Source organism: Cucurbita moschata, unplaced genomic scaffold, assembly GCF_002738365.1.
Source record: "Cucurbita moschata cultivar Rifu unplaced genomic scaffold, Cmos_1.0 Cmo_Scf00032, whole genome shotgun sequence".
NCBI lineage: Eukaryota > Viridiplantae > Streptophyta > Magnoliopsida > Cucurbitales > Cucurbitaceae > Cucurbita > Cucurbita moschata.
This window is the reverse complement of record NW_019268548.1, coordinates 139,446-162,115: the sequence shown is the minus strand read 5'-3', so window position 1 is coordinate 162,115 and position 22,670 is coordinate 139,446. Positions and strand designations below refer to the sequence as shown.

General features: G+C 38.8%; 6 protein-coding genes across 13 annotated transcripts; 3 read left to right on the top strand and 3 right to left on the bottom strand.

Moving 5' to 3' along the window:
- Positions 1-6: 6 nt before the first annotated feature.
- On the bottom strand, positions 7-2,701 carry LOC111429831 (ubiquitin-conjugating enzyme E2 27). Of its 2 annotated transcripts, none has more exons than XM_023065859.1 (6): positions 2,610-2,701; positions 2,308-2,524; positions 1,140-1,188; positions 606-765; positions 361-450; positions 7-222 (listed from the first exon to the last, which is right to left on the bottom strand). In XM_023065859.1, exons 2-6 carry the CDS (start codon positions 2,504-2,506, stop codon positions 115-117), a joined length of 606 nt encoding a protein of 201 aa, XP_022921627.1. In that variant the 5' UTR covers positions 2,507-2,524; positions 2,610-2,701; the 3' UTR covers positions 7-114. The 2 variants fall into 2 exon arrangements, with proteins under 2 accessions (XP_022921627.1, XP_022921628.1); XM_023065860.1 differs by having other exon boundaries at positions 2,308-2,506; positions 2,604-2,689.
- A 1,684-nt stretch (positions 2,702-4,385) lies between these two features.
- On the top strand, positions 4,386-5,286 carry LOC111429832 (CASP-like protein 1F1). Its single transcript, XM_023065861.1, has 2 exons — positions 4,386-4,660; positions 4,743-5,286. Exons 1-2 carry the CDS (start codon positions 4,461-4,463, stop codon positions 5,089-5,091), a joined length of 549 nt encoding a protein of 182 aa, XP_022921629.1. The 5' UTR covers positions 4,386-4,460; the 3' UTR covers positions 5,092-5,286.
- A 1,130-nt stretch (positions 5,287-6,416) lies between these two features.
- LOC111429824 (long chain base biosynthesis protein 2a) lies at positions 6,417-11,314 on the top strand. 2 transcript variants are annotated; one of them, XM_023065845.1, is made up of 13 exons: positions 6,417-6,724; positions 6,898-7,103; positions 7,213-7,278; positions 7,662-7,750; positions 7,930-8,075; positions 8,152-8,276; positions 8,360-8,453; positions 8,553-8,716; positions 9,005-9,166; positions 9,660-9,786; positions 9,895-10,061; positions 10,165-10,272; positions 10,975-11,314. In XM_023065845.1, exons 2-13 carry the CDS (start codon positions 6,978-6,980, stop codon positions 11,068-11,070), a joined length of 1,470 nt encoding a protein of 489 aa, XP_022921613.1. In that variant the 5' UTR covers positions 6,417-6,724; positions 6,898-6,977; the 3' UTR covers positions 11,071-11,314. The 2 variants fall into 2 exon arrangements, with proteins under 2 accessions (XP_022921613.1, XP_022921614.1); XM_023065846.1 differs by having other exon boundaries at positions 6,417-6,740.
- A 314-nt stretch (positions 11,315-11,628) lies between these two features.
- LOC111429827 (protein bicaudal C homolog 1-A-like) lies at positions 11,629-13,678 on the bottom strand. Its single transcript, XM_023065850.1, has one exon. It carries the CDS (start codon positions 13,303-13,305, stop codon positions 12,367-12,369), a length of 939 nt encoding a protein of 312 aa, XP_022921618.1. The 5' UTR covers positions 13,306-13,678; the 3' UTR covers positions 11,629-12,366.
- Positions 13,679-15,769: 2,091 nt separating this feature from the next.
- On the bottom strand, positions 15,770-17,404 carry LOC111429828 (transcription factor bHLH137-like). 2 transcript variants are annotated; one of them, XM_023065852.1, is made up of 6 exons: positions 17,263-17,364; positions 17,010-17,226; positions 16,739-16,921; positions 16,582-16,647; positions 16,417-16,485; positions 15,770-16,325 (listed from the first exon to the last, which is right to left on the bottom strand). In XM_023065852.1, the coding sequence occupies exons 1-6, from the start codon at positions 17,274-17,276 to the stop codon at positions 16,023-16,025; spliced, it is 852 nt and encodes a 283-aa protein (XP_022921620.1). In that variant the 5' UTR covers positions 17,277-17,364; the 3' UTR covers positions 15,770-16,022. The 2 variants fall into 2 exon arrangements, with proteins under 2 accessions (XP_022921620.1, XP_022921619.1); XM_023065851.1 differs by having other exon boundaries at positions 17,010-17,404.
- Positions 17,405-17,620: 216 nt separating this feature from the next.
- LOC111429822 (poly(A) polymerase I-like) lies at positions 17,621-22,648 on the top strand. Of its 5 annotated transcripts, none has more exons than XM_023065843.1 (14): positions 17,621-17,820; positions 17,925-18,006; positions 18,147-18,266; positions 18,435-18,532; positions 19,130-19,213; positions 19,349-19,482; positions 19,677-19,749; positions 19,849-19,894; positions 20,035-20,144; positions 20,243-20,350; positions 20,418-20,477; positions 21,134-21,195; positions 21,854-22,166; positions 22,391-22,642. In XM_023065843.1, the coding sequence occupies exons 1-14, from the start codon at positions 17,737-17,739 to the stop codon at positions 22,595-22,597; spliced, it is 1,581 nt and encodes a 526-aa protein (XP_022921611.1). In that variant the 5' UTR covers positions 17,621-17,736; the 3' UTR covers positions 22,598-22,642. The 5 variants fall into 5 exon arrangements, with proteins under 5 accessions (XP_022921611.1, XP_022921610.1, XP_022921609.1 ...); XM_023065842.1 differs by having other exon boundaries at positions 21,821-22,166; XM_023065841.1 differs by having other exon boundaries at positions 19,349-19,539.
- The last annotated feature ends 22 nt before the right edge of the window (positions 22,649-22,670 follow it).

The following is a 22,670-nucleotide window of genomic DNA, read 5'->3' as shown; positions in this document are numbered from 1 at the left end:
AAAAAAAAAAAAAAAAAAAAAAAAAAAAAAAAAAACTATAGGCCATAGTATAAATACGACCCTTGGGGATCAGTATGTGCTCCTATGTTTCGTCTGTAGCAGACGAGTGAGAACTTAGCCGGAGCAGAGCTTTTCCAAGGCCAAATTTTCATCCCATCCCACAGCTTCCAAACTGCTCCTTACTTGAGCCTCCGGGAATCCCATCTCCACAAGCTTCTGAACCTGCAATATTTCCTTCACATCAATATTCGGTGCACACGCTTTCATTCTCCACCGTAACAAAAGAACTACTCCTCAAACACAAAACTATATATGATTTATCATGCACGCAATATGCAAAACCAAAGCTAAGGCTTTAACCTTTTCTTCCACTCCAAGTGATGACGTCTTGGCAAAAGTTTCTGTCCAGTATCGAGCTGTGCCAGCAAAAGTCTGGTAGTCTCTAAGATACTGCACCAATATGTGTTCGGACATATTAAACTTAATATCTTCAATATTAAACTTAATATCGCTTTTGATAGGATCTAAACTTCATATCTTCAATACCAACATCTGAAAACAAAAAACAACCAACATCCATGCAGTGAAGATAGACTTAACAATACCTGTTGGGCCACCACAGCATCTTGAGGATCATCAGGTTGAGGAGCAGAGAGCAACGCCTGCACAGAAAGCAGGGCTGTCTTCAACGTAAGTGCTGGGCTCCACTGATCCTTCAAAATGTCCAGGCAAATTGCACCACTTTGACTACTGATATTAGGGTGCCTTCACAACATAATAGACCAAACAAAACTCCAAAGTTTCAGCATAATCTCGTATACATATATTGAACTAGATCAATAACATTAAGTCACAAACTCCTTCATGGTAAAAACATTTTAGAAAAAATTCAGAATGCATAGCAATGTCAACGTGTTGAATGAAAATTGCAACATCATATCCACAATTGATGACCTCCAAATCTCCACATCCGAAAACAAAACTATTATTTTGATTAGATCAAGAAAACATCTGCATGTTCTCTGGAAAGCAACTCCATCCACTAAACGCAGACACGCTCTGTGCGCACCTAAGAAATCTCGACATTATATGCTTGGCAGGCATAACAAGAAAGGAAGCCATGCATATATTGTCCTTACCAGACTTTTGTAGCAAACTGCATTTTGGGCGGCTCAAATGGATACCCATCTGCAAGGGGGGAAAACCCACGTATAAGATACATGATAAGGGTTAGATAAAAACAATGTTTTGAAAGCGTGCTTAGGCAAGTTTTCCATGAATGAAGTCCTCACTGAAGCGCATGCCATGAAGCATCAACATTTTTAATTTTTGAAGCCAAAAAATATCCTCCAAAATTCATCATTTCCTTAAACAAACTCTCAGAAGCTCTATTGTGTTACAATTTTCACCATCATTTTATGCATAATACACAATTTTTCTATTGTGTGCCTCACAAAACAACATTCCTCATTGAGAGGGCTATTGCACTTTAGTCCTTACACTTTAGATAACATTGTAACAAAGGCTTCACTGATAGCAATTATAGAAAGCCGCCAGCTAAAAAGGTAAAGCAATATTATAAAAACTCGGGGAACTTGTTAAGAGGTCATGGAACACACTCGGACAATATACAATCCTTTACCATAAATATTCAATAGAGCAAGGAATGGTTCTCCCAACAAAGCTCTTACCGAGGAGTTATTTTAAATATGCCTCAAGCGCGTAACAGGATTGTTTTCTATAAACGGGATCGATAAAACTAAAAAACTCTCCAACTGTTTCCCTCTCTTTTATTTTTTACAGCAAAAATGTGTAACAGAACAACTGGAAGTGAACAAAAAACGCACGAGGGCTGAATTTAACATAGTTTTAACTGAAAAAAACTTGAAAGAAACAGCCGTAAAGGGACCTAGTGTGGACTGTTAGAGAACAGTTTAACAGTTCTATGCCGTGTAAAACAAAAAATCGATGAAACACATCGCTCTTCTACTGAATATGTTTTTTTCCTCTCTCTCTCTCTCTCTCTCTCTCTCTCTCTCTTTTTCGTGGAGGACAGCTGAAATTATAATTTATTATTTCAAAATCATGAACTTGCCAAAGGTAATTTCCAATCATAGATTCAAGCCCTAATGCCTCAGACATCACAACGCAGATTCTTTATCGTCAGCTAATCACATAAAAATAAAAATAAAAAAACAGACGTACTTACTCGGAAACCCTAATGCTAATCTGAGTGGGAGCATTCAAATGGAGGCGAGGAAAGAAAGAGCAAGTGAAAGAAGAAAAGGAGGGAGTAATTAGAGGGACCTGGCAAGGTGATGTCAATTTGGAAGGTGCCGCCTTCGTAAGGAGTAGCGACAGGACCAGGAATGGTGCCGAGCAAGTGGGAAAGATTATCGGCTTTGGGGGTGACTCTAATACCTGAAGCCTCAATGTCCTTAGTGCATTCTTGGAGTTCCTTTTGCACGCGAGCGAAGTCCATCATCTTCTTGAGTGATGGATACATCAGGAGGGGAGAAGTAACCTAATAGATTCGAACACAAATTGAAAAATCGCTTAGTTTGGAAATTGGGGAAGCGAAAAAGGAGAATAATGGTGACTTCGGTTACCTGGATTCGCTTTCACTCTCTTTTTTCCGTCTCTCACAATTTAGCCAACGCACTACTCTGCCCTCCAATCTTTTGTGTGGTTTTTGTTTATCATTTGGTTATATATATATATATTTTTCAAAATTTAAGTTTCCACACAATAGGTTTAATATATTAATTATAGAATATCCAGTTAATTTTTTTTTCTATATTATTAATTATAAAATATATCTTAAATTCAGTTAATATTTTTTATTTTATTCCTATTTTATTTTATTTTATTCAAAAATTTAATTGTGCATGAGAGGGACGTGTGATAAAAGAGTTGAGATCTGTCATAATTTAGTGATCATGAAAATTCGTAATTAAATTTTAGTCATAGTTTTGAATTAGTTATGGAATATAGGATATTCCTAATTATTTAATATTGGAATAATATATTACTTATATCTTAGATATTTCTAATCTTAGTATATTTTATTTTATTATCAAGATTTAGTTAGTTTAGATTTTTTTTTTTTTTTGTCAGGTATATGAAATATTGAAGATTGAAGCTTCTATACCAATTTTGTTTTTCATGGTTAAATCTGTACTCTAATAATATTTTTCATATCTATTTACATCTGAGTGGTAGATATTGTGTCGAGATCTAATATTATGGTCACCAGGAAGAAAATGATGTTACAATGGAGGAACACCAGGAAGAAAATGATGTTACAATGGAGGAACGTGAGACTAAGAGGAAGAAGAAAGGGAGAAAAGTAAGGGAGTAGAACATTGGGGATTTAGGGGAGGGCGATGTTACGTGTGTTTTGGGTAATGAATTGAAGAATTTAAAACTTAATTAGGCATAGGCATGGGCATGGGGTTTGATTTGTCGGGTGCTTCTTCACAGCTTTCATGCCCTGAAATTGGAAAATAATAATGCATAAAAATTCCCATGTTTGGGTTTAGATCCCCCGCCAATGCCCATGCGGCTGCCTAAAGGTGAGTAGGGATGCCGAAGTCAACCCGAGCCCAGCAATGGGTGTGACGAGGCCTCTCAACCCGAATGCACCAAACTCCTCCTGCTCAATGCTCATACATACATAAACTTGAAAAATACAATTTTGTTTTCTATTTTAAATGGTTTTAATTGTTATGTTTTTAGCAAGAATTTAAAAAATAATTACAAATCTTTAGCCCACACGTATAAATTTCTAAATATATGGGAATCAAATCAAGTTTCATTCCGTCTTAAGAATACATTTCAACAGACTATAAATAGAGGTTTGGCCACATTTGTCTTGAAAGAAAAAATAGGAAATCGGGCATATTTCACATTGAATTCACTGTTATTACACAATTTGTGTACAGTTTCTTTATCTTATTTAATTGGATGATGTGGAAAGAGTGGAAAGAGTGGAAAGAGTGGAAATAGCGTTAGCTAGCATAGCGTGCAAACATGCCCAATAATTGGCCGTAAGCCCATCAACCGAGTTTTTTTTTATTTATTTTTATTTTTTTTTTATCGAGGGTAAAAGTAAAAAGTAAAAAGAAGAAAAAGATTTATGGAGGGTAAAACGGTTGAGTGCGAGGGAGGTTACAAAGAAAAAAAACAAAGAGTCCGTTGGTGTGCGGAAAATGGGGATGGTTGAAAGGCATGCGATCCCAGTGGCAGTGAAAAAAACAAAAAATGGTGGTGGAAATGGAACAACAGTTGGGCGTGGTTGTTCTTTGTTACGTAGACGTAGCTTTTCAGGCATCCAATACAGCATCGCCCTTTTAGTTTTTGTGCTATTAATACCCCTTCTTTCTATGTAACCACACCATTCATCTCATTAACATTTCATTTCTTTCTTCTTCTTCTTCCTCCTCCCATAATAATCTAATATGGCCGATAATAATGTCGAATTGGAAGCCAAGTCCCAGGGCCCCCATGCCAACCTCTACCTCTCTTCCCAGATTATCCTCAGAGCTTTGGTAATTTCCTCCACGCTGGCCGCCATCTGGACCCTCGTCACCGCCAAGCAATCCGTCGTCATCTTCGGCTTCACTTTGGACGCCCGATACAGCTACTCCTCTGCTTTCAAGTAACTCCCTACTCCCTACTCCCTACTCCCTACTCTTTTTTGTTTTCCATATATTTGATCCAAAATTGATTTTATGGCGCAGATTCTTTGCCATAGCCAACGCTATTGCCTGTGGCTTCTGTCTTCTGTCCGTGTGCTTTGTTTTCATATCAACTCGGCAGTTGGCGTTGGGGAACCGTCAAAGAAACTTCTTCTTCTTTGTTCACGATTTGTTGATGATGGGATTGGTGCTGAGTGGATGCGCTGCTGCCACCGCCATCGGGTTCGTGGGGAGGTACGGGAACACCCACACAGGGTGGTCGCCCATCTGTGACCAATTCGGCAAGTTTTGCAATCGCATCGCCATTTCCATCGCCATCTCTTATTTTGCCGTGCTTTGCCTCCTCATACTCACCATCATCTCTGCAAACCCAACCAAACTCCACCGCTAATTTGGCCCATTTTGTTGTTGTGTGAACTCCGGTCGGAAATTTGGGAATGGCGAGGTTTGGTTAATGGGTATAGTGACGATGTGTGCATTTTCCATCTTCTTTGTCCTTACCTTCTGTGTCGCAACCGCATAACTGATGTTTTTGGTTTTTTCTCGTTCTCATAAATTTGCTTTCTACCTTTCTTCCTTTTACTAATTAATTGCATAATATAACATACTTTCTATCTTCAATTCACTTCAACGTGGTTTCTTTTTTTAATACTATTTTCAGAGTGCCCATTTTTTTTCCAGACCAAACCAACCACATAATATATATATTTAAAAAAAAAAAAAAAAAGGGCGCAAGCAACAAAATTTATGTAAAACATCTGCACGTGTCATACGAATGGAGGTGAGTTTTCCGACAAATATAGTTTTTATTACTTTAGCAATAAAAATACATTTTAATAACGTTTTTGTTGAGTCACCAATTATAAGAATACCATTAATTTTTTCGAGTATCCTAGTTTATTCAATTTGAAATAATTGAGGTATTATAGATTGATGATGATATACTAATAAAATAATATTTCCCAAGTAGAATAATAATTCAAATTGGGACTTATGGTATATTATTAAATTAATTTAATATATTATCGGTGTATATGAAATATAAATGTATAAAATATATGGAGAGATGGATGAAAGTAGAATTTGAAACAAAAATGACTAGATTTGCAAATATAATGTTGATCTTTTTTTTAACCATATTTCAAAAACCACATAAATTCTAGAAGTAAAAAATGGTATTAATGGTTAAGCCACCATAAAAAATCTTATTCAATTTATTTTTATTGAATATATATATATATATATATATATATATATATATATATATATATATATATATATGACCTCTTAGTAATGGTGAAAAATTAATTGTGTTTATGGCATGCCCAACTCCCAATTGCACTTGTAATAATTATACATTAAAAAACTTAATTTATGATGTAAATACCAAATAAAACTTTTGTATTTTGTTTTTACTCGTTATATTTTTTTATAAATTTTAAATAAATTCCTTCAAAATTAGTTTTTTTTTTTTTTAATAATACCACTTTCCTTGAGATAATGGTCATTAGACGCGGAGTATTTGAGGGTTTATAAAAGAAATGTTAATTTTAAACCCAAAACAGTTTTAATTAATTTTAAAATTTATTGACATTACATGCACTAAATTAACCATATGAAGACATTTTAATTTAAAATTTAAATAAATCTATTCCGAGGTGTTGACGACAAATGAAAAGAAAACCATTCTTTTTACAATCATACCCTTATACTCCTTTTATTTTTCGCTGTTTCGCTCCATTTCTCCTTTTTTCCATCTTTGTCGCTCCCGCGTACAGCCACCAAACCACCGGCAGATTTCTTTCTTCTCCCTCGTCCCCTGCAGCGAGCCACACATCGCCACGCCTTCGCCTTTTGCCCCACACCGTCACCCCCATTGCCACGCCCATTTGATTTCTCTCTACACCTTCACGCCTTCACGCCTTCACGCCAACCTGCATTTTGCCGCTGCGCCTCCATCTTCAAGTCTGCCGGAATCGAATCATTTTTCTTCTTGTTCTTCATTTCAACGAGCCATCTTCGAAGTAGGACCACCTTAGAGTTAGGATAATTTTAATTTAAAATCTTGCCGAATCCGACCTATTTTGGATTCATTTCTTTTTCTCAGATCAAAACAAGATTTCAAGTTCTTTCTTTTTTTCGAGTTTTCGTTCCAAACCCCAGAAATTGTTCTAATCTGTAATCGTTTCAAATACAGGGTTCCAAACTGAGGCTTACCTTCCAGATCGAGACACTGTCGAAAGAGCTTCACATATTTCCCGGCAGATATAGTTCCAGATGATTACCATCCCGTACTTGACCGCCTTAACCACCTATTTTAGCTATGGCCTCCTCTTCGCCTTTGGTCAATTCCGTGATTTTTTCAGAAAATTTTTTGATTGGTGGAACTCTAGCAATCTTCAGGTCCGCAGCAATTTCCGTTTCCTGAATTTTCTTGTTCCTCTTGTCAATGCGTATCTTCAAGCTTCATCCCTGATTCCACCATTTTGCACTACGTGATTTCCTTCCACAGGGCTACGCTCCGATCTGCTTAGGCCTCGAGGATTTTTACATCCGTCGGCTGTATCTTCGCATTCAGGTATCGATTTTAACGATCAATTCAACGCCTCGAATAATATTTGTCGCTGCTTGTTCAGTTTTTTAATTTTCAGAATATCCATCCCAACCAAATTTCCCCATCACATTGTTTCTATTAACAACCTTGTTAACCAGTACATCATGATTACTCTACTTACTGTTCATAATGTTGACTTGAGATACGAGCAGAAGTAAACTGCCTTCTGGCTGCCTTTCCACAGGCTCATCGGTTTCAAATCTTTCATTAGAAAAACTGAGCCCTTTGATTATGATTTCAATTACAATCCAATAGTTCTATTAAAAAAAATTTGAAGTCTCACATTTTTTTCTTGGTTCATCTACGAGGAGCCTAATTTCTCCTCTTATACATTTTTTCCTGGGCAGGACTGTTTTGGACGACCTATAGCAAGTGCACCAGATGCTTGGTTTGATGTGGTTGAGCGTTACTCCAATGACTATAACAAGACGCTGAAGTTTGTCTTTGATGAATTCCCTTTATCATATTCATGTTCTTTTACTTTTTGTTGTTCCCCCAATGCTCTCCCACGGGCTACTATACTACCTTTTTATTTTTATTTTTTATATCTCATTAAATTTGAGCTGATTTTAGGAATTTTCACTTCAATCTCTTTTTAATACATTTATCATGTAGGCGAACCGCAAATGTCTCAAGGTGTCTGAACCTTGGATCATACAACTATCTAGGCTTTGCTGCAGCGGATGAGTATTGCACTCCTCGTGTAATTGAATCATTAAAAAGGTTCTCTCCAAGCACCTGTAGTACTCGTGTTGATGGAGGTAACTTGAACTAATGGACTTTTGCACCATGTTTCTGCTCGCATCTCAAATTACTAATTCCCTCCTTTTGTCTTAGGAACCACTTCATTGCATGAAGAATTAGAGGAATGTGTGGCTAACTTTGTTGGAAAGCCAGCTGCTCTAGTGTTTGGTATGGGCTATGTAACAAACTCTGCCATTCTTCCAGTTCTAATAGGGAAGGTAAACGGACACACAGTAATTAAAATTACTCTTGCATGTTAAATGAAAATTGTTTCAAAATTTGACCCTTTGTTCAAATGCAGGGAGGGCTAATTATTAGTGATTCATTGAATCATAATTCAATTGTTAATGGTGCTCGGGGATCGGGAGCTACAGTTCGTGTGTTTCAACATAATAGTAAGTGGTATCGAACATAAATTGTTTCTTCTGATAATTGTAATTTCTAGTGAATGTAAGGACTCTAATTTTCTGACTCTCCTTTCCCCTATGTTTTAGCTCCTTCACATTTGGATAAAGTTTTGAGAGAGCAAATTGCTGATGGGCAACCCAGGACACACAGGCCTTGGAAGAAGATAATTGTTGTTGTGGAAGGCATATACAGCATGGAAGGGGAAATATGCAAACTCCCAGAAATTGTTGCCATTTGCAAGAAATATAAAGTAATTATGCCTTAATTATTCACTCAGGCTCTGAGTGATGTCTTCTGGACTAGGATCCCCCTCTTTCACTAATTCAAGAACATATTCTTAATTTAGGGATGACTGGACTTGAGATGGAAAATAAAAACTGAAAGATAGAGAAACATTGGTGGTATGCATAAATATACACACACTTGCAATTGAAATTAAAGAAATGACCATGAAAAAATGTTGAATCGATCTTGTTCACAATGTTCTCATTTATTGATTTAGATCTCTGTTCCATTTTATTTTTCTCTTTTTTTCTAGGCCTATGTCTATTTGGATGAGGCTCACAGCATTGGAGCAGTTGGAAAAACAGGAAGAGGTGTCTGTGAGCTTTTGGGAGTGGACACAGCTGATGTAGATATCATGATGGGAACTTTTACAAAATCATTTGGGTCATGTGGAGGCTACATTGCAGGATCCAAGGTTCAATTTGTTCTATTAAATACTTACATTCTAACACTAAAAAAGTGGAATGTGCGATATTTCTAAATGAAATTGGTTGATAAAATAGTTCATGAAGGCTGTAGCACTATTTGTTTCATATCTTTAATTCTTAAGATAATTACAACATGCATTAGTCTTTTTTTCCCTCTATGTTTTTGTGCCACCTAAAGTTTGATGCTAACCAATTGGGGTTTGTACATGTTATTCCTCAGTGAGCCAGTTTGTCTTGTGCTCCTCCTTACAGGAAATATCAGGGTTTTCTTTTACAGCAATCTTTTCCTGTCTGCTTTGCTCATATATATAAGCAGTCTGATAGGAACCGATCAGTCATTTGTACTGTTGTATTTTATGTCTTTAGTTTCTTGGGTGTTTCTTCCAACTAAAGCTTGTATCAACTTTTTAAAGGTTTATTTTGTGGCTTAAAGCATTCAATGGACGAATTCATCAAATACAGTACTTTTCGTCATTTCAGGAGCTTATAAAATATCTCAAATACACTTGTCCTGCTCACCTCTATGCAACATCTATATCACCGCCGGCTGCTCAGCAAATCATATCTTCTCTTAAAGTTATTCTTGGAGAGGATGGTTCTAGTAGAGGTTAGAATAGTTTTTGTCCATTGTGTCATCGTATTAGGATGCTCATTTTGTCCTATAAACTGTTGGTTTCTGAATATGAACAAATTGTTTCTTTTCCTTGATAAACAGGTGCTCAGAAACTTGCTAGGATACGTGAAAACAGTAACTTTTTTAGGTCTGAGCTACAGAAGATGGGATTTGAAGTTCTTGGAGATAATGATTCTCCCGTAATGCCTATAATGCTTTACAACCCTGCAAAAATTCCTGCCTTCTCTAGGGAATGCCTTAGTCAGAATGTAAGTCTGCATTATGTGGCTAGCCTGGTAGTTTCATTCATTGTAGATGTTCTCTTCGAAGTCTTCTAAAGGTTAGTGTGTTACCTTGCTTGTGGTTGGACAGGTTGCTGTTGTCACTGTAGCTTTTCCTGCTACTCCTCTTCTTCTGGCAAGGGCTCGCATTTGCATATCTGCTTCACATACGAAGGATGACCTCCTTAAAGCCTTAGAGGTCAGCTTTTACTTCACTTACTATAGTTTTTTACTTCACCACTTTTACCAAAGTTGATTCTTCTGTTTTTCATCTTCTATATCTCAGTCGAACAAAATGGCGAACTATACAATGTACTGTGCCTATATGATTTTAAAGTGTCATCATAATGAAGAATAAATGAAGCTATTTACTTGGCTTGCTCTACTTTAGTTTGTTAAGATAACTATACTACGGTAGGAAATTAGTGAGAAACTATTTACAAGTTGATAAAAATAAGCCTATTCTACCATTAAAACTGTTTACAGCTGCCATATCGGCTTTTGATTAAATGAAAGTTCTTAAATTGTTTGTTGTGAATGATTATCATTGTTTCTTGGTTGAGAACATTGTTCACTCGATTCCCATCTAATATACTACGATGTATTATGTCTGCATGAGGTATTTGGTTTTCTTACATCCCTACTTTCCCCATATTTTTTTGGACGCATACGACCTCAAGGTTCAGAAAGGCGAAGAACTAGAAAAGTTTAAATCATGTTGTAGGCATCATGTTCCTAAGATCCTGTATTTGTACCAAGGCTGCAATTTTCTGTCAAAATCGAAGGAGGATATGTGGAATTGTATTATGTTGACTTTTCTGCGTCTGATGTTATTTTGGTCAGTTGAATTGTGAAAGGTTACCATAAATAATAACCGCAGTTTTCCCCCATTGTTTGACAGGTTATCAGTCGAGTTGGTGATTTGGTTGGTATAAAGTACTTCCCCGCAGAGGCCCAGAAGCCGGAGTTCGAAAAAGATGCTCATAAGATGGATTAGAATGTAAACGGAGTTGAAAATAAATTGTTTTTATGTCTGATAAACGTTGGTAGAAGGAGCTTGCTGTCAAGGCATCTCCTCACATACATATAGCAGAGTAAGGGGGAGGGGGAAGGTAGACAATTGGTCGTGCATAGTGGAAAATTTTCGAATCTGTACCTCCTTGTACCATACCATACCCATAAGTGACATGCGATCTTCATGAATTTTGGCATATTAATGCACGGGTATTGTTGTGATTTTAGTCCGTTCCAATCGATTTAGATTTGTCTTTTGGTCCTTGTGATTGTTTTTGTGTTCTCACATACGGTTACCTTCATTTTTCCTTTCCCCCCTTCCCTTCTTTAACGAGGGAGAACGATTTTCAACATCATAAATTCTATCCTCAGGGCTTAGGACGCCTCCTGTCTGCTTCAGCAATCACGCAATCAATCAGATTGGCAACAATTTTTGTTAGGTTCTCGTCGGTCACTAAAATCTTACCAGAAATTTTGTATTTCCTCAAATACTTTTTTCTTTTTATGACATACAGTCATAGAAATTCAATCATAAAAGACAAGCTGAAAAGATCAAATATGCTTCAATCATAGGAGTCACATTGAAATAACTATGAAGAACAAAAATAAGATTGAAGGCAACCGATATTCGGTGCACGGAAGAATGTGCAGAGTGTTATGGTCATACTTGTCCAAGGCGTGTTAGAGGAAATTCTCGTCAAGGCGTATAGCTACTCCAACAAGTTGAATTCGGGGAATTGGCTTTGAATCTTGAAGCAAACTACTCGAGATCTTCAAAATGAAGTATAGATTGTAGCTCTACACTTGGTCATCTCTCTGGGAAATGGAGACTACCTTGGCGAGTAGCATTCCTTGGAGAACAAAATGCAGAACAAACCCAGGACCCACCACACTTGTGATCACAGTTACACCATCAGGCTTCCAGTTCCCAGAGGGGAAAAACTCGGCCAGACAACTAAATGCAGAATCTTTCCCATGTAAGACCCCAAGAGACGTTATTAAGAAACCAGAATGGTGAAAACAGTATACTACAGCCAGTGGAAACAGTTGAGTCGCATCCCAGAATATGCGGCCAGACATGGTTTATTTTTGCTTCTTTTGGTGTCTTGTAGCAAGACTCTTACTTCATTCAGCATATGAAAGACTATGGGGGAAAAGCGCAGTAATGAGAAATATGAAAGACTACCAAAACAACCTATAATGCAGGCAGCAGCAATGAGGCTCAAAAATGAGTTCAGGCATACATTGGCATGGCTGAAATTTGGGATACATACATTCCTCATGAAAATCCCTTCCCCAACTTCTGGACTGCGGAGTACATTTTTCTCCGGGACCCAACTGCAGTTATTCCCATATCCTTGAGATCCTCGAGTGTCAACATTGGCAACACCTCATCGTCCACCTCGTGAATTTCAAAAACTGGAGCATACCGACCTAACCCTAAGCCGTTGAGCCAAACTCTAACCCCATCTACTCCTCTCCCACCATTCCCATTCCTATCACCGCTAGTCCCGCATTTCCAATTCCTGGCATCCGTGTCCGAAGGCCCTGAAAACTCGAGCCCATCTTGGTGCTCTCTACCCTCCGAAACCCTAGACCGGATACATCTTCTATTCCCCTGATAAAGCATCTCCCTTTCCTTCCCCTCACCTTCCATCGCCAAATTCTCAAGCGAATGCATTGAGCTTTGTTCTTTCAGGGGACTTTCCGAGTTATCAACGTCGTAATCCCGATACCCCTCCTCCACGTCTTCTCCGGCGCTATACTTTTCATCTGCCTCCCCCCCTCCGCCGCCTTCGTCGTGCTTGGGGGATACCCAATTAGTTCTAACCCTCTTGGTGGCGGCTGAGCCTCTCCGCTTGGAATCCTTCAATCTCCAGCTCCCAATTGCAACGCTATCCAAATTGTTCTCTTTGTCTTCGCCCTCTGGGGTCTCGCGAAATTCGGCCCCCCCACCCCCCGCCGACCTCAAGTTGGTCAAGGGCCGAGTTTTGGAGTTCTTGGCAGAGGCAGCGGAGGAGTCCTTGCGATTATCCGAGGCAAACTTCCAGGGCTTATTGGTGCGGCGGGCATAGGAATCGTAGGGTTGGTCGCCGCCGATATCCCCCAATCGGACGCTGGGTCTTCGCTGGCGTTTGGATCCAACGGTTTCGGAGGAGACGACGGGAGGGGCAGGGGCGCCGTTAATCTGGGGGTCGGGGGGTTGAATATCGGCCATTAAATGAGAAACATAGAAGGGGGTTAATTTGAGCGTGTTAAAAGTGAGGACTTGGAAGGAATGCAAGCGTGGAAAGGGGGAGAAAGGGCTGAAACGAGGATGGGTGGCTGAAGCCTTGGAGATTGGGAGAAAGAAAATGAGAAATAGAGAGGAAATGGAAGAAGGAAGGAGGTGGAGAGCGGGGGAGTGTAGGAATAGGAAGGGTCGGAAGGGGGGAAGAAGGGGGGAAATGAAATGGGTTGGTTGGTGGCATCAGCCATGTAAATCTGGGAGTTTGCCGCGTGTCTCCTTAACTCCTTCACGATTGGATTTGGCCCCTTGGGGTTGGGCCTCCTCCTCTCCTCTCCTCTTCCCCTCATTTCATTTGTTCAAACATCCAATTTAGTCCCCTCCGAATATGCTCCAGTATGTTCTCTTTTCATACACCCAGCTCACTAGAGACACATTGGGGAGAAGGGTGGCGTGGTGTGGTTCGGTTTGGTTTTGAGTGGATATGGGCAGTGAGTCCATGTTCATAATTGGGCCATGAAATTGAAATGGATCCATCCATATGGCTGTACTTAAATTGCTTAGCTTTTTAAGAGTACGACTGATATCCAATATGGGTATAATTAGATTAGAGGTCAATTTGCCTAAACGGAGAATGGTTTTGAGGATAATGTAGGAGAGATGGAATAGCAGGTAGATTAGATGATATATTGATTAATCTAATTTGGAAGTAGTTTCGGATAAAATGATGGTGACACAAGTTTTGTGTGGGGATGAGTCGCATCGAGCTGCTTCATTGGGTGTGCTTCAAATCACACCAACATATTATATATATATATATATCCAATGGGAAGCTTTTTAGGAAGAAGTGATTGGCAATGGCAAGGCAGCTATGAGTGGATGTGTCTGCATATCTCATTTGGCAAGGGCGGTCCACATGGGCATATCCACCACGCCACAGCCTCCACGCATACCACCATTGCCCAGTCCAATCATATGCAACTGCATGCATAAAGTTGGGCCCATCTTGATTAAGGGCGAAGTTTCTAGCTTCAAACCAGACCAAACCATTGTCTTTCACACGTTGCCTAGTTTTGTGTCACCCTCCAAACTTTTCAACCATGCACCACTATGATCTTACCGTCAACTTGGCTACCCTAAAAGCCTGGCTCTTTTTTTGTTTCGTGACTTACATTGAATGGAGAGATTCCACGTTGATTGAAGAAGAAAGCGAAACATTTTCTATAAAAGATATGATATGAGGATTTCATGAAATGTCATCCTTGCACATGGCCAGTGGCGAGGGATCACTTGTTGGCATGGAGCACACGTTTGAACTCTCTCTTATAGTAAGGTTGAAACACTGTGTCTCGGGCTATAGCATACGACATTTTGCCGCCATAAGTGTTGCACACAAGTACATATTTCAAACCGTACATATAGAAATTTGTGTTTGGTGTATTCAAATTAATTTTACTCTCAACATTATATTGTATGGCTTCAAAAGGCGAAATTGAAGGCTTGGGATGAAATAGATGGAATTGAATGAATGAGGGGTTAAATCATGTGAACCACAAGGGAGGCTTGGCAACCTTTTTGTTTTCGTCGTGTATTGTAATGAAGGGGAAGCGTGGCAATGGGATTTGGTGAATGAAGTTTAGTAGAAGTCTAATCAAAGAAAATGGGAGAGGTGTCATACAGAAAGGGCCATCTTTTGTGGGAGTTGTCTAATCAAATGCTTTTGGTAAATGGGAGGAAGCCCCGAGAGAGCGGAGACTGTTTGATAAGCTCTGGTGTGCAGTGGAGGAGGAAGAAATTAGAAGAATGAACAGCAGAAACAAGAACAGGAAGTTGGATGCATGGTTGGAGGACACGTGGGAGTTACTCACTATTACGTTACATTCCATTTACTCAGCCAAATTGTCTCATCTTCCTACCCTCCTGACATGGTGGGCTAACCCATGTCGCGCACGCCCATTCATCTGCCACTCGGAAGTTGGAGGACTGTGGCGGGGCTCTGCTTAAGTCCAGACTTGGGGAGCTTTTCTTTTCATCACATCGCAATTATATTTCTTTTATTACATACACCCGGAGGCCACACCCAACAGTGCATTCTGCAGCCCACAACACAAGATGCTACCTCTGTCATTTCATCTACAGTTTCTAAACACCCAAAAGATGCCATCTTTATTTACGACCTGACACGACTACAATCTTTTAATTTATACCCAACAAACGCAATCAAATTCTGCGGTCCTTTTTTAATTCATCCTTTTGCATTGGTCCGCATGTATCTATCTGTTAGCTGATGCTGCGTCCCACTTTTTGATATCATAATTAATCCTCTATCTCTTTCAATTTCATAATTATTGACCTTGTATGTCCGCGGTTAATTCATCAGACACTACATATTATATCCATCCCTTCCCATTATTATATCATCAGGACACGAGTAGAGGCAATTAAGACAAGAAAGTAGAGGAGAAATTGTTGCTTAAAACCACCCATATGATTGATTACGGATAAAAGGTAGTCCCACAATACACACTTTTCCCTGCGCCACAAAATTTGGCTTCCAACCCAAGGATAAGACTTACACATATTCACAATAATTAATGTGATGTATCCAGTATGTAGATGAGTTCTGTTAACATAGAACCACCCACTCATCTCCACTCAAATTTAATTATCATCTCTTTCACTTTCTGTTTTGTGAGTAAATTAGAAAATCATGACAGATGTTGCAGAGAAGCATTCCCATAATCCAGGAAAACTTGAGATGGATTCATGTCCACTGGGATAAAGCTGCCGTTTTCAGCCGTTAAGATTGGGCTGTCACCACCGCCACCGCCTGTGGCCTGAAATGTGTTGCATGACGCCATATTATATGCCAATTCTGCCTGCTCTGAACGTGACACCATGCCACTCCCGTTCAATACCTGTGTGACTGGCGTACCGATGAATACCTCTGGATTATCCATTCCAAAGTCATAGCGGATGGGGTGAACAGAAGCAAGCTCCATGGACAGAAGCTGCAAAGTATTTAATGAGTTGTGAAGAAAAATGCATGAATTAGCGTCCATTCATGATGGTAATTGGGTTTATTTAATTTGATATATGTACCTCAATTTGACTTTGCAGGGACTGAACATAGTTGATAATTTCGTCGAGCATAAGGGCCTTCCCAGTTACCTATGGTGGCATATATATATATATATATATATGGTTTGATCAAGGAGAGTGATTGGGTAGAAGAAAGCAAGAGGTAATAATAGTAGGCGGACGAACCTTGTGGCAGCCTGGAACAAGCGTCTGCAGAACCTTCATCCTTTGGCTGATTTTCTGTCTTCTCACCTGGAACTCCAATTAGTAATTAATTAAGAGTTAAAAGAGAGGAATTGAGGTAATATGGATATATATATATATATATATATATGATGAATACCCTTTCTGCAAGGCTGTGGCGGTCTGTGGCCTGACCCCTCCTGGCTCTTACGTGGATGTACCCTGGTGGTGGAGAAACTTGAGGGTGGTCTTGGGTTTTGAGCTTCTTGCGGCCTCCTCCTGCTTTTGCACGCTTGTAGCCTCTCCTCTTGCCGTCGCCCCCTCTTTCATTTGGGTCCTCCTTCTGGTAATGGGAATAAGCAGAGGTTAAATTAGAAGCACTTAATATATAATGCATACCATAAAACACAAGTGCGAGGGAGAGTACATACGGACGGAGAGAGAGAGTGGGAAGAAGGCAATGAGTTGGTGGTGGTGGGTAATATGCGAGGCGGGAGGTGGTGGTGGTGGGCAGTTTGCTGAGCCGAGGAAGATTGGATTTGAGGTGGAAGAAGGTGGTGGAAGTGGGGGATTTGTGGCGCTTCTTCTAACTCCCAGCTACATGGGTTCATTTTTGAGAGCGCAAAGGAGTCGGGAGAGGGGTGGAATTTGGGAGAGGGGAGGAATTTGGGAGAGGGGTGGAATTGGGAGTTGTTCATGATAACATGTAAGCTCCCACAACTACAACTCGCAACGATATCCAATATGGACAACCCTCGCACCGCACCTTGGTTTATATAATAAAGCCTAGACGCCAACTGAAGCCCCACTTCCAAATACGTTCACATACACCTACGCTCTTCAATCATGCATAATCTTTCCTTACTCTATTTTCTTTCTTTTATTTACATTTCACTCCTCCATCTTCTTTTTATTTCTCTCTCACCCCCTTCTCCACAGTTTCACTTTTGCAAATCTACCAATTATTTATTTACTTATTTATTAATTTAGCCCCCCTAGTTAGTCGGCCCAATTGAGGTAGAGCCTAGAAAAGAATGCGGCCCAGGCCCATGTCTCGAATTTCCCTCTCCTTTCGGCTTTCACCGTTCTGCCCGGCTATGACCAACGCTTCTCACTTCGCGCGGCTTTAATTTTAACTTCCTCCAATCCTATTTGGAGATGGGCATGTCGGGATTACTTGGCATCATGTCTTGCAGACCTTATCTCCCTCGACGGACACCACTCTTCCGTTTCCTCCGCAAGGTAATTCTGCTCCTATTGCCATTTCCTTTGCTCTCTCTTCCCTTCCCTCTTTCACCTGATTCATTCACCCTATTTACTTCAGCTTCGTCCCACTTCCATTGCAGTGGGGGAGGCAGCAGCTCCTCAAACAGATACCTTCTTCAACGGCCACACCAATTCTCCGCCTCCCCCGAGGCAATTTCAAGGGTTTTTCCTCCTACTTTCTAACTACTTTTAAGTTTCATAACTAGCTTCTTCTTGTTTCTGATAATATGAAACTAGGCCTCTGTTTCATTCTTAATTTTTTTTGACAAAAAAAAAAAAAAAAAACTGTTATTTTGCTGAAGAATTCGATAATGATTCTAAGCTGCGGAAGTGGAAGACGTTTTCTTCCAAGGAGCTTGGGATTGATATTTTCATGATTCCCAAACCTACCAGAAAAGTTCTCAACGGGCTCAAGAAAAAAGGTTACCCTACGTTGTCTCCTTCATTTACAAACGTCTCCTCTCACATCAAATAGTAAATAAACATTTAGTGTCATCTTCAAAATCTTAGCCTTTATCACCTTCTTCATGCACTTCCTAGTATTTTGTAACTTTTGTAATTAATCCTGTGATTATTGTTTCACGTTCTAGGTTACGAAGTTTACCTTGTAGGAGGTTGTGTTCGCGATCTTATCTTGAACAGAACACCAAAGGATTTTGACATAATAACTTCAGCTGAGCTTAAGGAGGTTTGTCTCCAACCATCTCCTTCAAAATATTTTGTATTACTTATATCGCTACCGAGGAAACTTTATTATCTATCATAAATACATCGAGTTGTGAGAAGAGACACATACACATGATAAATTAGTTTTCTCATATATATATATATTTTTTTTATGACTAAAGAAGAATAGAAAGGAAACCCGTTAGATTAAAAAAGAATACTATTGGAAATCAGATTGCGAGTTGAAATTTCTACCATCTATCCTTACGAGACACTTCTCATTTCAATTGTTTATGCCGGAATGGTCAAGTGTGTTTTGTAGAATATGACGAGGCGGATTACTGGAAATTGGATACTGAATATGTCCTTTATGTTTGGCCAAGATTATAATGTAAATTACATAAATCTCCGTGGCAAAAGGCCTCAATATGTTAGAAACTTTTTTGGGGGTCAAAAGCTCGATGAATATACATTGCAAGTTTCAGGTTCAACAGGGACTACTGACACTGTGAAGCCTCAGTTATGCCTGTTTTCTCAATTTTAGTTATAAGTATTTTATATATATAATTTAAGGTTCGGCCCCTCATTTTTAACATATATTATATCGTACCATTTAAAGGTTTCAAGAACATTTTCATGGTGTGAAATAGTTGGGAGGAAGTTTCCTATATGCCATGTGCATATTGATGGTAGCATTGTAGAGGTTTGTTTCTCTTCCTATTAATAAATGATTGATACCTTTGACCATATGTAGTTGTTTCTGGTAGATATTACATCAATTTGATATTTTATGATTTCGTGTTTTAATAACGAGCTTTTACTTTCTTTAAAATATTAGGTGTCAAGTTTTAGCACATCCAGTAGGCCATTTGACAGACACTTGAACTCTGCTATTGAAAAGCCAATGAACTGTGAAGAGGAAGATTATGTCCGATGGAAGAATTGCATGCAACGTGACTTTACCATTAACGGGTGGTTTACGAGATCCTGCATCTTGAGAATCCATGTTCCTATCTCTATTATACAATTGTAATATTTTTTAAATAGTAGGTTTTCTGGTAAATGAAAATTTATAATTCGTGGGTCCCCCTCCAAACACATGCAAAAGAGAAAAAAAATGGTCTCTTTCACCCTTCGGTTCTCAACTAATAGTCAGCTTCTTGCAGGCTGATGTATGATCCATACAACAGTGCAGTATACGACTACTTGGAAGGAATGGAGGATATAAAACAAGCTAAAGTATGCACACATTTCTCTCAAGTTATTACTTAAATAAATACTGAAAGCCACACTAGATGATATTGTAAACTTCTTTTGTACGACCTTCTGGGAGCATAGATACGAACAGTGGTTCCTGCCTGCACTTCCTTTCAAGAGGATTGTGGTGAGTTTTCATTTGCAGAACTCCCTTATCGTATGTTGACTAGAGCATTGAGCTGAATGTATTGTTGAGAAACATAAGTGAGCTTAAGCAGCACATATTTACCCAGAAAGCAATACTACTAACTCCGTCTAGTTTGGCAGCACGAATCCTCCGAGCAATCAGAGTTGCAGCTCGTTTACGGTTCAATTTTGCAAAGGATACTGCTGGTTCTATTAAAAAATTATCCTGCCTGGTGTCTACCCTCAATAAGGTTTTTAGATTAACTTGATATTTCCTTCCTAATGTTTCTTTGGCTTTTAATATTCTTGAACAAGAATTCTAATTGATTTTTTCTCCTTAAAATATCAGGCAAGGCTTCAGATGGAAATGAACTATTTGTTGTCTTATGGTTCTGCTGAAGCTTCTTTGAGGTTGTTATGGAAATATGGACTTCTAGAAATACTTCTTCCAATTCAGGTGAATTGACGCTTGACTTTTTCCCCAGTTATGGGTTACAAATAAGTGAGACAGTTTGATATTGTAGGCAGCATATTTCATCCAATATGGTTTTCGGAGGTCCGACAAGGGATCAAATATGCTTTTGGTAATTGTCTCTTTCCTATTCTTACTATTACTGTCTTTTTGGTGCTTATCAGAATTTATTTTCTTTCAAGTTTTTCCTAATGTACGTGGGAGACCGAACTTATTTTTCACTCGGTACTGCATAAGACTTGGTAGTTTGCTAATCTCATGAAAAGTTGCATGTAATATATATATATATATTTTGTATATTATATAGTATAGTAGAAGATCAATATGATGTATGCAGTACGGCTGGTTTTCCACAACTTGTGGAAGGAAAAATTATTCATGGTTTGTTCTTCTAATGGTTAGTTGTACGTTGTGTGCTTTGAAAAAAAATGTTTCTGGTAGATTTAAAGCTTTTGAATTACTTAGTTTCCTTTACTTCCTTTCGTTCGCACTCCCAGTCCCCACTTCCCCAAGTCCTAAATAGCTCAAGAGTAAGTTATCTTGAATGCTTTCGGTATATTTTTCGTTGTCCTTTGAAATTATTCTGGAGTATACAAAGTATAAATCCCTTGGTGATGTATGCTGAATCATGCATGGAGTAAAGCTTTTGAAAAGTAAGGATAGGACATCGATTATGTCAAATTGATGATTTTCCTACCTGATTATGAATTGATGACACAATTGGTCCATGGCAATTACTTGTTATTAACTAACATTGTTAGTATGCAGTCCCTATTTTCCAGCATGGATAAACTTCTGGCACCTAATAGACCTTGTCACAGTAGTTTATGGTAAGATTGTTGTTGAGAACTAAAATCTACTGTTGTACTGTTGCTATCTATAATTATCGTCAGGGTTCAACATGGTGTCAGGATGTAGTGTAAACTACTCGTGTCTGATCTACAAAATTGGAATGTTCCAATGCCAGTGAAGAGTGCCTAAAAAATAGGTTTAATATGTTATTGAAATGTAAAATTATATCTCTAGGTTACCCTAGAAGAGAGCTGAAATATTTTTTCCCCTTGAGTTATTGGTTGAATTTCAAAGTTGCCGTAAAGATGGTGGTGGAGTTTTGGAGGTGATTAGATTTAATACCTCGGTTTGGGCCATGCTGTCTAAGGCCTTCTGTAATGATTAGATTGGCCTTGTTCTCTTGGACGAGAGTCAGTTTTTTTCTTTTTCTTTTTCATTTTGGTATGTGTTTTCGTATTTGATAATATTTCTCAATGAAACCACGGTTTTTTATTTTTCTTAGAAAAAGATGACAGTTGTTTAGTTTATGGCTTAAAGCTGAAACCTGCTGTTGGTCTGATCCTGTAAATTGTTCGGTGAACCATGATTCGAACTTGTTAATTAATATTTCTTTTATGAGCAGTGATAGTACTTGTTTTCCGAACTTTGTTCTCTCTTTTGCAGTGAAGCAGTCTCAAACACTGTTTTCTCCTACAGGGTTGCAGTATTAGCCTTCCATGTTGCCCTGTCTGACCAGCCTAGGAGTCCTTTAGTGGTTGCAGCATTTAGTCTTGCAGTCCACAATGGTGGCAATATGATGGAAGCAATTAGCATTGCTAAGAGCATCAGTAGAGCACATAATGTAAACTTTCACGAATTATTAGAACCTGAGAATCTGGAGGTCCAAACTTTGATTGATGAGGTTATGGATCTTACTACGTCTATTAAGAACGCACTTCATAAGATGACCGACGAGCACTCTGTGTCTCTAGTCTTGGAAATGTATCCCCAAGCACCAGCCTCGGATCTAGTAATTTTTCTTCATTTTAATCTCTCTTGTACTTTTCAAAAAGGTTGTTGCCAATTGTCTATACATTCAAAGTCGATTATAATTTTAGGTTCTAGAGAATATCAAGCTTATAGTAATCTACCCCACTCTTTCTCCTGGAATATAAATTATAGGATCCAAGTTTTTTTTTTCCTACGACATATATTGCCTGTGGAATCATATGCTAAAAAGTTCACATATTGCAGGTTTTTATCCCATTGGTGGTGTACTTGAAGGTACGCAAAATTTTTGAGTGCTTTGTTGAGGGTGCAGAGAGAGTATTTGTTCCGAAGAGAGGAAAGGTTAATTACGAGTGTCTGGCTCTCGGGGACCTACCAGAACTTCGGCATTTTTTCGCAAGGATTGTATTTGATACTGTCTACCCTCTTGATCTCAATCATACTCGAGAATAAATTTTCAAGATAATTAGTAAATGGTGATTTTTGGGTCCTTTACTACAGGTATCTGACTTAAGCTTCGAGTATG

Excerpts from the sequence above, each read along its gene's own strand:
- LOC111429831 (XM_023065859.1), bottom strand. The coding sequence starts at position 2,506 with ATGTATCCATCACTCAAGAAGATGATGGACTTCGCTCGCGTGCAAAAG. Across the intron at positions 1,189-2,307 it reads AATTGACATCACCTTGCCAG|ATGGGTATCCATTTGAGCCG; the intron begins GTCCCTCTAATT and ends CCCCCCTTGCAG. Across the intron at positions 223-360 it reads CACTTGGAGTGGAAGAAAAG|GTTCAGAAGCTTGTGGAGAT; the intron begins GTTAAAGCCTTA and ends GAAATATTGCAG.
- LOC111429832 (XM_023065861.1), top strand. The coding sequence starts at position 4,461 with ATGGCCGATAATAATGTCGAATTGGAAGCCAAGTCCCAGGGCCCCCAT. Across the intron at positions 4,661-4,742 it reads AGCTACTCCTCTGCTTTCAA|ATTCTTTGCCATAGCCAACG; the intron begins GTAACTCCCTAC and ends TTTATGGCGCAG.
- LOC111429824 (XM_023065845.1), top strand. The coding sequence starts at position 6,978 with ATGATTACCATCCCGTACTTGACCGCCTTAACCACCTATTTTAGCTAT. Across the intron at positions 7,104-7,212 it reads GGAACTCTAGCAATCTTCAG|GGCTACGCTCCGATCTGCTT; the intron begins GTCCGCAGCAAT and ends TTCCTTCCACAG. Across the intron at positions 7,751-7,929 it reads GACTATAACAAGACGCTGAA|GCGAACCGCAAATGTCTCAA; the intron begins GTTTGTCTTTGA and ends TTTATCATGTAG.
- LOC111429827 (XM_023065850.1), bottom strand. The coding sequence starts at position 13,305 with ATGGCCGATATTCAACCCCCCGACCCCCAGATTAACGGCGCCCCTGCC.
- LOC111429828 (XM_023065851.1), bottom strand. The coding sequence starts at position 17,276 with ATGAACAACTCCCAATTCCACCCCTCTCCCAAATTCCTCCCCTCTCCC. Across the intron at positions 16,486-16,581 it reads TTGTTCCAGGCTGCCACAAG|GTAACTGGGAAGGCCCTTAT; the intron begins GTTCGTCCGCCT and ends ATGCCACCATAG. Across the intron at positions 16,326-16,416 it reads CCCTGCAAAGTCAAATTGAG|CTTCTGTCCATGGAGCTTGC; the intron begins GTACATATATCA and ends AATACTTTGCAG.
- LOC111429822 (XM_023065840.1), top strand. The coding sequence starts at position 17,737 with ATGGGCATGTCGGGATTACTTGGCATCATGTCTTGCAGACCTTATCTC. Across the intron at positions 18,267-18,434 it reads CAACGGGCTCAAGAAAAAAG|GTTACGAAGTTTACCTTGTA; the intron begins GTTACCCTACGT and ends TTCACGTTCTAG. Across the intron at positions 19,750-19,848 it reads AGGATATAAAACAAGCTAAA|ATACGAACAGTGGTTCCTGC; the intron begins GTATGCACACAT and ends CTGGGAGCATAG.